The following is a 13,596-nucleotide window of genomic DNA, read 5'->3' on the forward strand; positions in this document are numbered from 1 at the left end:
TAGAAATCTATAGATAGAATTGAAGATTTCGATATGAATTTTTTTATTAGATATATATAATACATATAAACTTTATGTAGTAATATAGTGCTGATACAATATTGTGATATATAATATTTAATGGGACGTAAATAACATAGTGTCTAAGGAATTGGGAGACTAGTTAAGATCTCCAAACATGTCGTGCGAAATAAATTTGACAAACATGTTTTTCGTGCTCATGGGATTTTCTGATTGCAGAAGAGTCTAATTGTTATTTGATTTTTGTAGAACTTGTTGTGAATAACTAGCCTCCTTGGTGAAGTCAGTTTGAAGGTTGAAGTGTGCTTCAAATATTTGTCCTTGAGCAAGTCTATTACATCCCACATATTGCAAATACAGATCAACTAAATGTATTAGGGTGCAATTTTTTTAGTGGAGTGCTTGTAGAATCCATACTTGCGATAAACATTAGATTTGTCAATTTTGGAAATGCTTTGAACCTGATCCGGTGCATAGGGCTTCTGCTTCTTGTTGCGTTTGTGTTTACTATTGAAGTTCTTTTGATGGCGTTTAACAGAGCCATCGAACTTATTGTTGCTGTAAGATCCTATCAGCGAGAAGCATAGAAGGTAAAGTTTTCTTTATTTTTCCGCATATGTAGGTTCTTTTTCGCAAAAACATAATTATGAGTAGATTTTATGAATAGCATGAATGTATTCTCCGACAGACTTAAAGCCCTAGAGTCAGAGATGTATCCATGATTTGCATCGAGCAGAATGACTGCTTTCTGCTGTTCATATATGCTTTTGAGAGTTAGCTACAGAGTACTAGGATTTTCTTCTATCAGATAATTAGACTTGAGATCCGGATAGACATGATGTCATATGTATAATGCACCATATTTAACATGATCTGATAGCGATGGATCTCCCTCTCGGAGAGGTTGGTAGTGCCGCTACTATTCCACAGGATACAAGACTGACCTTGACATCCATTGCTCATGTTAGATAGTTGTGACCGTCAAATGTGAGTTAATCGAACTCTTTTCTGGTCGTTGTATCGTACATGGATTTGACCATAGATTTGATTATTTTACTATAAAAAAAATTAAAAATCATCATGGTGATGTTGTAATAATGATGCAAAATTTGTAAAGTCAAGTTGAGACTTGAATTATATAGTGTATACCTCAAATTATGTAGCTAACACGTTGAAGATAATCACCAAATGTGGTGTAGGTCTTGCAGTAGTAGGAAGCATAATTTGATATTTGTCAGTAGATACTTATGTTCCTATTACATTATGTTATGCCAAGTATAATATTTGGAATAACACGTTAGAGGTAATCATTAAGTCAAGATGATAAAATTTAGACCTCACAATAATGATGGATAATATGCAAATATGCAGTAGATGCTATTGTTCTATTACCTTGTGTTTCACAAATATTAACTGAAGGTAATCATATAGAAGGTAATCACTAAAATAGTGTAGAACTTAAATGTAGTGATTTAACTTTTTAACGGTAGGTACCAAAAATATTGTAGACCACATAATAAAGGTTTAACACTTTGATGGTAGTAAAAAAAATGGTGTAATTCGTTGTTATGAGCATAATCTGCAAATATTGCAGCAGATTTTATAACATCAATGACCTTATGTTATACCAATATTAGTTGAGGTAGTCACTTAATTTTGCATATTAATTCTGCTTGAATTAAGTACTATCGGGCGTAAAAGCACTTTGGGCTTAATTAAGGTGAATTAATGTATAATCTTGCAAGAAAATAAATCTCAATTGCAAAATTAACATGGTCATTTAACACAAATGCATGTTATAGGGATTGCATAAAGCAAACACATTGAACATTGCATAATATTCCAAAAAAATAGGGTTTGAAATGTCAAATTACAACAGTAAAGTGTACTGGATGTAATTACAATAAACTTCTGGGGCCTAAACATGATAAGTACTTAATGCATAGTACTGTTTGTTTGACCATCTTGCAATATGCTAGAAATCCAGGATTTTTTCTATAAAATGGCATTAGGCTTGCTGCATTTTGACCTGACCGAGTGGGCTAAGCCAACCTAGTTTGCGGCCCAGGCGACCTTTCTGGCCCACTCGGCCCAGCAGGGCGTCCCCACCCCATGCCATATAAAGTGGCGGTTAGGGTTAACCGCCCCCACTGTGCTGACGCCGTCACTTGGGCGGGATGTGACATCGTCGTGGGCCGGATCCATCGTCATCCGCCGGAGATGGGTCAGGTGGTCGTACGCCGTCGTGTCGGGCGCGTTGTGCCGGCCGTGGGCCTTGAGGAAGGCCAGCGAAGATGACCCGATCGTAGACTCCAGCGATGGATGTGCGGTCATGAGGACCGACAAGGGGAGCACGATCGTGGAGTCCCGAAGTGCCGCTGGGCCATAAATCGGGCGCCGCCGGAGGGAGGCGTCATTCGGGTGGCAATCGCGAGTGGGTGAACACCGGCCGAGGGCCGCTGTTGCCTTGGAGAGGCCGTCACCTGAGGGCGGTTTCAACGCCGTCGGGTGCCGCTGAGGGCAGTCGCGACTTCGACGAAAAAGGCTGCCGATGGCCACCTGTGATTTGAGCCGGATGCGCCGTCAAAGGCCACCGCCTTGAAAGACGGTAATGTTGTTGCTGCTAGGCGGAGGTAATTGCTTTATCCAAAAATCTAGATGCCTTGATAATGGTTACCTTCTATGATTGATCTATTTGTGTGGCCATCTTTGTTCTGGCCGATTTGCTATGAAGCCAAAAGCGCGCGACGATGAGCCTCCTTGGATGGAGCATGTGTTCCATGGAGCGTGTTCATCCTATGGATGAAGTGGTCGATGTCGAAACTGGAAGGGCGTCGTATGCTTCTGTGAGAGGCCTTCGTGCTTCTCTATACTTGTTGAAGATTGGCCCAGTGTACAACGATGTGAAGAGCAATGATTGTAGCGTCGGGGCCACTCACCATCTTCCAGACGCAGATCGATGATCTCTTGGAGAAGACGAAGCCATGGTTATACTTAACGTTGCTTCTGGGAGATCAAGGCCTTTGTGCCACTGTTTTTGTTAATCAGTGGTAGAATCTATGTTCTCTGTTCTTGTGGCTTGCGTGCCTCTGTGCCTATGCCTGGATGTTGGAGTGGCCGACCGTCAATGTTGTTCGTGCGGTTGTTGCCGATGAATATGCGCTCCAGACCTTTTGTTCTGTCATTGGCTTCTCAGCGCAGTGAAGAAGCACATTGGTGTTCTTCCTCTGTGATCGTCGAGCTCTTCTCTGTGCTTGTGAAGTCCGACGTGGCTGTATAGTCTCGGTAGAGTGAGATGTCTGATAACGTATTAGAATAGAACTGTAGAGAGACAGTAGATCGAGAAATTGAGAGAATGAAACTTCTTATCTTAATTGATGAATAGAGTTTACATTTATACACAGTAAAAGTGGCAAAGTATCCCTTCATTAGTAACTGCTGATGACAGAAGTTAACTGCTAATTGATCACATGTGTCGGTTCGTCACGTTTATAGCGAGACGTGATGTGTCGGGGCGGAGAGCATGGCTATGGCTTCCTCAGTCGCGTTTAACGTGTGTAGTGGAAACCGGGTTCACACGCAATAACGGTGGAGGGGTCCAACGAGACCGTCCCTCGTGCATCAGGTCCGCCATCGCTGCCTCTCGATCGGAAATTGTCGCACGATTATATGCCGAAAGAGAATGCCCTGCTTTATTGCTTTGCTTTGTTCTCGAGCATGCCGTTGTTAGAACTAAGGCCAGTATTGGTTACGGGCTTTAATGGTACCCCCGTGGCAGGGCATATTCCCGATATTTTATAGATATGTTCGCTTCAGGGTTTCTCCTCATCAGAGCATCTTAGAGACCTGTCTGTTCCATCTCCAGCGGCGCTGCGCCTTCATGCCAAGAAAAGCCAGGTTGCCGACGACGTACGGCTTGTTTTGGCAGACAGGTAGAATCAGGCTCTGAACTACTCTAGGCCAGACAACTCATCTGTAGCGCGCCCACGTTGCATGAGCCACGACAACCAGAGAAGTCACATCCAGACCACACGTAGCCACGGCGCAGCCCCTACCTCTCCCGATGTCGGTCGTCTCAAGGCTTATCCCAAACTTCACTCGTGCCCGTTCTGACATAAAGCCCACAGTGCATGCGTGGCGGCGATCCGCCATTCTTAAGTCGGCATTTGGCGCGTATACAGAGGGTGTCGCCACTCGGCCTACGCGGCGAGCCGGCGAAGAGATCATTGTTACAGCTGAAATTTATAATTTTTTAATGAAAAACGATTTTTTAAAAGTATTTATAGCTTATGTCAAATATTGTTGAGGTTTACAAGAAATTTTAAGTTCTCAGCACACTAGTTTTTTAGAAAAATTACAATTATCAGTTTTTAGTTTATTTAATCAGAAACTAGTTTTTTAATTTTTTTTAAAAACTAACAATAAGCCAATCTATTTGTTTCAGCTTATAAAAAAACAGAAATCAACAATAGGTTATGGCAAATATGACCCATGTCAACTGACAAACAAACACCATGAGAGTTTTATTTTTGTTTTTATATTTTTTTAAAAAATAATTAAAATACATCTCAGACGGACGTCTACCATCCTCTTAAAAAGTTATAATCCTTTCAGATTGTAGCACGGGCTACTGCTTACCACCCTACAGTCTTTTGAGAGGGCAGATGTCTAGTCCATAAATCTTTTATCCAAAATATATTTTTTAGTTATTTAAAAAAATATTAGAAAAAACTCACAACACGACAAGAGTGGAATGTATGGATACCAGCAGCCCCGCCAGGCTTTACATTTTTCTGGGATGCCCTAAGCATTTGGCTGCCATTTGGATGGCCTCCAAAAGTTGGCAAGCCAACAGCTACATGGCCAGCAAATTCTATTAAATCTTTCTATAATTTTTTTAGTTCTAATCTAGTCATACATCCTTTATCTAATGTCTAGATAAAATAAAAAATAATATCACTATAAAAAAGAGATTTTATAGAACCCGATTATATAGAATTTGTTTTGCTACCTGGCCATCGGAGCCGCAAAGACGCCCATGGGCGTGCGAACCAATGCCTTTGCATAGGTGTCAACACTCCTTTTGATGTTATACATACCATGCGCCGTACCTGGAAGCGCACGCAATCCGCGTGTGCACACGATGACGTGCCAGCACTTGACTGGGCCCGAGAGATGTTGCTATCTATATATTTCAAGATTCAAACACGTTTATTTTCTTGAATCGAATGCTGGGAAGTTGAGTCCAAAACGAAGCACAAGAATGCGCCACATCGTTAGATACCGTAATATCTAAAATTTTCGTACGTATGGTTTAGTCACAATGAATTTCCTCTATATACCATACAAAATAAACACAGATATATCTCTATTGTTTTTTTCAATATTTCAAAGACATATTTGCTTTGTTTCCCAAAGTCTATTGTAAGAGAATTATCTTTGGTTTGATATTTCAAGAGATGTTTCTAGAGATAACTTATCCACAGGACCAATTGGGCTAGCCTTCAAATATTGTATCGAGCACTCATGTAAAGCAAAAAAACAAAAAAACAAAAAACAAAAAACAAAAAACCCCACACATTATAAGGCACATGCAAATTTAGAGATTTTCACATGAGAGCTATAATTATTTTGATTTTCAACTATGGACCTGGAGCTTACTATCTTTAAATCCAAACATTCGAGCTTACAATCTTCAAATCGAAATATTGAACATTATAGAATTGTGTCAAACAATTACAATAGTAGACCAACGACTACACTGTCAGACAATTATTACCATACTTGCCTACTATTATCTCTTAAGTGCAACAAAACTGTTATGGTGCCAATATTGCAACATAAAGTGTATAACAAAAATCAAAAGTAGGAATATGTAAGATAAATTCTGACCGCATTTTTCTTAATATGTTCCACTAGCTTTGTCTATATATTTGCATTGGTCAAATCTCTTACAAATTACTGTTAAATACAAAGATATATAGAGATATTATACATTTGCCTTGTCGTAAAAAAGAAGTCTCTATGAATAAAAAACATGTCTTATTGCATATTGAAAGAAAGATATAACACATGCACATTTGTAAACTAAGCCCAAATATAGCACGAAACAATCCCTTACTGTTGTGTGTGCTATAAAATTTAATATTGTTTGGAGATCATATTGGTAACGTTAAAATTCTCCCTAAGCCTTTATTGTTTGCCTATTTCATTTATGTCCACCACTAAATCTTAAACTTTATGCTTTTTATCGATCCTCATTAAATTCGTGAAAATGCTATTATTAGTGTAAATAATGAATTGGCAACGTAATTCTAAAAGACCTATATATAATACATGAGAAACAAAGCATCAAACCAATCCTTATCAGAGAGTATTTTTATTTTTGCGATTACACAGAATAATTGATTGCGGAAAATGAGATAGGAAAACCGTATGTTAGCATATTGAGAAAAAGTACGCATGTGTAATATACAAATAGCTTATCTACAATCACTGCAACAGAACAGGTCATTAGTGCTGGCTCAAAAACACTATCAATGACGGGTTTTTAACCGACACTGATTACTCGGTTCTAATAATCCTAGACTATCAGTATCGGTTTATGAACCGACACTGATAATAAGTATCAGAGCGAATATCAGTGCCGACTTTTTATCTTAGGCCAGCACTGATAGTCTTCCCCCTATACAGAAAACAACACACAAAGAAGCCTTACAAAAGCAAATAGTAGTTTGATTTCATTAAACAACAACATTTATCCTTAGAATTTATTAACACACAAAAGCAAGCTTGCAAAGTACATAGCATTTTATCCTCAACATTTTCTCAAGGAAAATAGAAGCAACTGGTAGTTCGATTTCATTGACCAGTAACATTTGCTCATATAGACAAAGATCTTTTGATCATCAATCCTCAGCATTTTCTCAGAGAAAATAAAAGCAAATGATTATCTATCCTCATATCTTCTCGGGGAAATAAAAGCAAATGGTTGAAAGCAAACTTGTTGGATGAGAACTAAAGTCTCTCAGATCTTTTGATGTTTCTTTAAATCATAGATGGTGGCTGCTCTTGCTGATTTCTCAGAACATAACAGAGAAACAAAAATTGGTTGCAGCTATAATATCTTCAATATTCACTTCAGACATCAAAGTTGGCTTCAATATCTTCTCAAATACTAGTGGTACGAAATTTCTCTTCTGACAACTTATACTCTGCACAACATACATGCCAACTATGAAAATATTGGTAATAGTTATCAGGCCTTTCTAAATTTGATTCTAATTATCAGACATGTTCATGTTTTTCTATCTGTGATTACGTTTGCTCCTAATTGGCCTTGGATTGAATACGAACTAGTCCTTTTACACACACACACAATATATATATATATATATACACACGCGCTTATCGGCTCGGATTGGGGATAATTTGGGCTCAGATCGAGATGAATAGGGCTCAGACAGCAAGTACAAGGGAGAGGATTGAGGAATTTTCAAGAACCCTAAAGTTAAATCCTAATATTTATCCCCAAAACTAAAACCTTGGAACCTAATTTTGAGGAATTTTTAGAACCTAAAGTCAAACTCTAAGATGTACCCCAATCAAAAACCCTAATCTCATTTTTGCCCCAAATCCAAAACCCTGAAGTGCAAATTCCCCAAAACCCAAACCATATACCTCAAGGAGGAGGCGTACTTACGATTTTTGGTCGTTGTTGTGGCCACCGAAGCTCCTAAACCCTTCTTCTTTGGTGTGTTCGTCTCTTAAGGCTTGGGTCACGTGTGGATCCTTTCGTCTCATGTGCCTTCACGACGTCGTCGCCACCTCCTGTGTGCGTGTCGGCTCCTCACTGGTGTGGTCTCCACTTTCATCGCGCGCGTCGGGCGCAACCACAGATCCAACGATGGGTCCACACATGAACTTGGTTGCACACGTGCACCGGTGGGAGGAGACCGGATATATATTTATATATATATATATATATATATATATATATATATATATATATATATATATATATATATATATATATATAGAGAGAGAGAGAGAGAGAGAGAGAGAGAGAGAGAGGGGCCGGTGATGGAGTGCGAAGCTGCGGGCGTGTGGCGAGAGATAAGGGAGAGAGAATCGAGTCAAACCTGAGGGACCAGCTAAAATCACAGTGCATCAAAATTTTAGATCCATACTCCTTATCAGTGCCATCTTGAATTATAAACCGACAATGATACTATGCCGGTTCAACCCAGCTCGATCATTAATCGAGCACGAAAAGTTACAAACCGACACTGATACTTCTCAGTACTGGTTTTAATCTAGCTGGCACTGATGACCCGGCTCAGATGACCTATTCTGCTGTACTGGATATATATTACGATCTTTATTTTCTTAAGTCTCACATCCATATTTAGAACGTCTTCTGTCTGCTTCTAATCCGGAGGTTTTTTTGCAAGCTCTAATCCAAAAGCTTTACCTTATTAGCTATCACTAATTACCTCTTTAAGCGATGTTGTAGCGACTGTGCAATGTTCAGCTCGCACGCGTGGCCCTGAGCCTAAAAAATAAGTTGGACGAGATTAGGATATAACTAATGTATTAGCAATTATCAAGTCAACAGCCGCTTCCTAACCGGCTTGACGTTGCAGCACATGAACAGCTGAGCACTAACCAGATGTTACAACTTGTATCCTGTTGCTGAGACTTAAAAAAAAAACAAGCAGGTCACGTGGACCTTACAAATTTACAGTCGATATACGCCCGATCCGTGGAACACCGGGGCCTGTCCAGAAACGTACCGGCAGCTGTGCGTTCAGCGGTAAATGCAAAATCACATTACTTGTGCACACACGGCTTATCACAGTTCATTATTTGATTTTCCTCACTTTTTATTTTTTTTCTTTCTACAATATAAATCTTAATGTAAATAAAGAGTCATGATATCGTGAATGAAGAATTATGATAAAGCTGTGTGCTAATGGATATGTGAAAATTTCCCTTTCGAGTCCAACCGCCGCTGTCTCAGCTTATTTTTCTAAGAACGTCTCTGTGGCTAATGGCTATATATACCCTATCGAGGCTGAGCCTTCGCTAAGCAGAAGAGTAAGGCACACAGGCTCAGCACAGCTAGCTCACGCAAGAGAACTCTCGGTTTAATTTTCCCAGTACGTCCTCTGATCATTCTTTCTTAATGTGTTCTGGCTAGCTCCTGTTCTTCTTCGTAGCAGCAAGCGTCCATACCTTCCCCTCGCGCCATCCATGCGCGCGCGCGCGCGGCGCGAGTCGTCGTCGCCGGCATTCCCATGATCCCATCTCGTGCTTTCTCCCGTTTCCCTTCGTGCATAATCGTAAACCGGTCCACTCGTGTTTTCTTACTTGTTGTATCCTGCGTGAAAATATGTATGCACTCAGCTCGTTTCTAACTGTAGCGCTATGCATCCAGCTGCCACTGTACTTCTCGCTTTCAGGCCCGATCTTTACCTACTCGTTTCTTCACTGTTGCATAGGCCGCGGCGCCGAGCGTACCGATGGCGGACTGCATGCAGGAGTGGCCGGAAGCCGTCGTCCGCGTGCAGGCGCTCGCTGAGAGCGGCCTGGCCGCCATCCCGTGCCGCTACATCAAACCGCCTTGCGACCGCCCCGCGGCGCCGGCGGCCCAGCAGCAAGAGCCCTCGGACGACATCAGCATTCCGGTCATCGACCTTGGCGAGCTGCTCGCGAACGGCGCCGGCCTCGGCAACGTCACCCAGGCCGTCTCGGCGGCGTGCCGGGAGTGGGGGTTCCTCCAGGTGGTGAACCACGGAGTGCAGCCGGAGCTGATGCGAGCGGCCCGGGAGGCGTGGCGCGGCTTCTTCCGCCTGCCGGTCACGGAGAAGCAGCGCTACGCCAACTCGCCGCGGACGTACGAAGGGTACGGCAGCCAGCTCGGAGTCGAGAAGGGCGCCAACCTCGACTGGGGCGACTACTACTTCCTCCACCTCGAGCCGGAGGCAGCAAAGAGCCCGGCAAAGTACTGGCCAGCCAATCCTGGCAACTGCAAGTATGTACTCCCGGGCTCCTGGCCATTTCATATTCCATATCCTAGGCTCGTAGCTAGGTCTTGTTTGGCAAACCTCCTAACCAGCTTCTACAGTAGAATTAGACTCTGTTTGTTTTCTGCTTCTGCTACTGTCAGAAGTCAGAATAAACGGGTTCTAGAGAAGTGGTTTCTGAAGAATCTAGAAGCCTGCTTCTAAGGAAAATAAACTAATACTGAGAAGCTCGCTTACAGACATTTTTCTAAGAAGCTAAAAAATTATTGTAGAAACCAACAACCTATTTTCAGAAACAGCTTTTCAGACAAGCTTACAGCTTTTCAGAAAAACTCAAAAGCAGAAGCTCAAACAAACAAACCCTTAATGTGAGCTCTACCAAACATCAATCTACAGCTTTCAGTTCTCAGAGTAATTACGTGGAAGTTTCCCTAAAATAAATTAGATACTAGAAGCTAAAAAACCAAGTTCCCCTGACTCACTTCCCACACAAAATAACTTCCTCCATAGAGTTTACTTTAGATAATCACCACCTATAGAATTATTTTTTTCTAAAATATTACGTCCCCTATAAAATTTAAATTAGGAGGAGCTCTAGAAGAAACTCTACTAAACATACCACTAGTTAGCTTGGCCATGTGCATTTAGCAGAGATATTATGATGAACATGCATGCACATCTATTATTGGTAATATTGAGCCTCGCTTGGAACACTAGAATTTTCTTGGAAGGAATGGTAATGTTTCCGGTAAATAATAATAATAAAGCAAATCAAACTTTTCCCCTCAGAAAGAGCAAATGTAATCGAATTGTGCAACATATATTTAGGATATACCTTTTCTTCTATTTAAATATATGGTTAACTGTTAATTGAATTGATCGATTGAACTCCCAAAATTGGTTACCTTTCTAGCATAATTTCTGATGTGGGCACGATCGTTCATCAATGACTTTTGTCTCAAAAAAATATTATCCATACGTAACCTAATTGCAACTTTAATAGAGCTGACCTTTTTTTTTATAAACACAACATATATTTATATATTTCGTGAGTGCTAAGCATGTCGCATAGGAAAAAGAAAACCACAACATCGATGACTATTTTGAATAATGACATACTGCGAAAGTTACCTAAATATACTTAATTTTGCCATTCTTCATAAAAGCACATGCTCTTTGAATTAGGTTTGGTCAGGTTTTGGCTGAGAACATTTCGCTGATTGTTCTGAGCCGACAAGTTGACGTAACTGTCCCTGCCGATGGCGTACTGCTCCAGCCATTACACATCCATGGTCATTGCTGGGCGCCGAAACGGGCCGGCCTAGAAAGCCTATAGAAAATACTTACTCCATAGAAAAAAAGGAGTTTCTTTCTCGCGCCTTGATGACTCATGATGCGAAATACAACACGTGCATGTAGTGAAAAGTTGGTGGATGGTGCTTTCATGCAGAACGCCTAGCTAGAGCTAGCAGGAGTAGTATTCCAAAAGCTGTATATATACGCAGCACAGTCATATAATTCTATAAAGCAGCAAAATGTCATCGTCGTAATAGACATGGGTAAACATGATATACTTGTGGTTGGCATAATTACGGTACAAACAGGGCACTGTTTCTTGTGGAATTCTTGTAATTTCTGCGTTCCAAACGGGACCTTGTACAATGTTGGTGACGTATACAGCTTGCGAAAGCAGGGAGGTGTCAGAGGAGTACGGGCGCGAGGTGGTGAAGCTGTGCGAGCTGCTGATGCGAGTGCTGTCCGTGAGCCTGGGGCTGGACGAGGCGCACTTCCAGCGGGCGTTCGGCGGGGCGGACTGCGGCGCGACCCTGCGCGCCAACTACTACCCGCGGTGCCCGCAGCCGGACCTGACGCTGGGCCTCTCCGCGCACTCCGACCCGGGCGTCCTCACCGTGCTCCTCGCCGACGAGCGCGTCCGTGGCCTGCAGGTCCGCCGCAGCTCTGGCGAGTGGGTCACCGTGCAGCCCGTCCGCGACGCCTTCATCGTCAACGTCGGCGACCAGATCCAGGTAACACAATTATACACAGCTAGCGCTGGTGCGAATGCATGCATGCATCTGAAGAAAAAAAAATTGTACAGAGTAATAGCTAGCTGTCGAGTCGATCGATCGTGATCGTGGCTGTCACGTATGCCTAACTGTTCGTACGTCATACGTATGTGGTCTTGTCGATCGGTACGCGCGTACAGCTGGTCCGGCGTCCGCGTTTGCTTGCTTAAAATTATATATCTCTGTAGCCGCCTATCTGGATAGCTAACTGATCGATGACTAGTTAAAACGATGCGGAAGATCTTGGCTACGATCAGCGCAACAGTTTTGATTTCACGTTCGAGTTGACTTCGACCGACATTGCTTGGGTTAGAGCTCTCTTGCGACGATCTTTCGCGCAACCCGGACGCCATGTGAGAACACATGCATGGGCGGTGAGCGTAATCTTATAAATGATACGTCGATTGCGATTACATACAACGTAGCAATCTTTGTGTCGTCGCCTTGAAGGTAGCTCGGACAGACATGCATGCATGTTACAGCGAATCATGCATAGCACGAGCCAACAGAAAAGGCACATGCACCGGTGCAACGACCGATGCAATCACCGCATGCGTGAGTTGCATGGTAGTAGTAGTCATATTTCCCAATTGTACACTTATTGTACGGGTTAATTAATCTTGGTACAGATGTAACCATAGAAATTAAAACATCGTCTTTCCTGTATATGCATGTTACTGTTCACATGCTTTCGAGAACCAATCATGCATAAGCTAACTTTGACAATCTTGAATCTATTCGCTGAACAACATGCAGATATTGAGCAACTCTATGTACAAGAGCGTGGAGCACCGGGTGATCGTGAACGCCAAGGAGGAGCGCATCTCCCTCGCGCTCTTCTACAACCCGAGGGGCGACATCCCGATCGCGCCGGCGCCGGAGCTGCTCACGGTGGCAGATCAGCCGGCGCTCTACCCTCCGATGGCCTTCGATGAGTACAGGCTCTTCTTGAGGAAGAAGGGCGCTAAGGGCAAGGCGCAGATCGAGGCTCTCAAGGGCCACTCATGATTGATCACCAGAAAAATATAGTTGACCAACTGGACACGTATATATCCAGTGGTACTTAGTTGGAGCTAGCTAGCTATAGCTCCCACGTATAATATGATTGGAATAACATGTACAATAATTTATATCTCTAGCTAATCATGTGCATGCAGTAGCTGTGCCCTCGGTGTTAGTGCTCACTCTTGTACACGCCAAATTATATGCAAGGGTTATACTAGTATGTACTATTCCACTATATATGAATGCTCCTTGGCAGCTTCTTCGATCATGCTGCCCTGGTTAGTTTGTCTTCCACTTGGAGTGCTAGGAGTACCGAACTGTCATTCGTCAAGAACTATATGCATGCATGCATGTTCCAAATTAATGTCTCGAACCCTATCTGAATCTTTTGAGGTGCCTCCGAATATATACCTCACGCACTGATTTGGAACACACATATCACGTCTAAAAATGGATGAAGCTAGCTAGCCCTGCAT

General features: G+C 42.3%; 1 protein-coding gene across 1 annotated transcript; it reads left to right on the forward strand.

The window, feature by feature from the left end:
• The first annotated feature begins 9,123 nt into the window (after positions 1 to 9,123).
• On the forward strand, positions 9,124 to 13,395 carry LOC133909070 (jasmonate-induced oxygenase 1-like). The gene is made up of 4 exons (XM_062351345.1): positions 9,124 to 9,182; positions 9,525 to 10,057; positions 11,743 to 12,076; positions 12,872 to 13,395. The coding sequence occupies exons 2-4, from the start codon at positions 9,546 to 9,548 to the stop codon at positions 13,121 to 13,123; spliced, it is 1,098 nt and encodes a 365-aa protein (XP_062207329.1). The 5' UTR covers positions 9,124 to 9,182; positions 9,525 to 9,545; the 3' UTR covers positions 13,124 to 13,395.
• Positions 13,396 to 13,596: the final 201 nt, after the last annotated feature.

The sequence above is a fragment of the Phragmites australis genome, chromosome 2, assembly GCF_958298935.1.
Source record: "Phragmites australis chromosome 2, lpPhrAust1.1, whole genome shotgun sequence".
Lineage (NCBI taxonomy): Eukaryota > Viridiplantae > Streptophyta > Magnoliopsida > Poales > Poaceae > Phragmites > Phragmites australis.

Bases quoted from the DNA above. Each gene is read 5' to 3' on its own strand.
- LOC133909070 (XM_062351345.1), top strand. From the start codon at position 9,546: ATGGCGGACTGCATGCAGGAGTGGCCGGAAGCCGTCGTCCGCGTGCAG. The intron at 10,058-11,742 runs GTATGTACTCCC...TTGCGAAAGCAG, and splicing joins GCCAATCCTGGCAACTGCAA to GGAGGTGTCAGAGGAGTACG. The intron at 12,077-12,871 runs GTAACACAATTA...AACAACATGCAG, and splicing joins ACGTCGGCGACCAGATCCAG to ATATTGAGCAACTCTATGTA.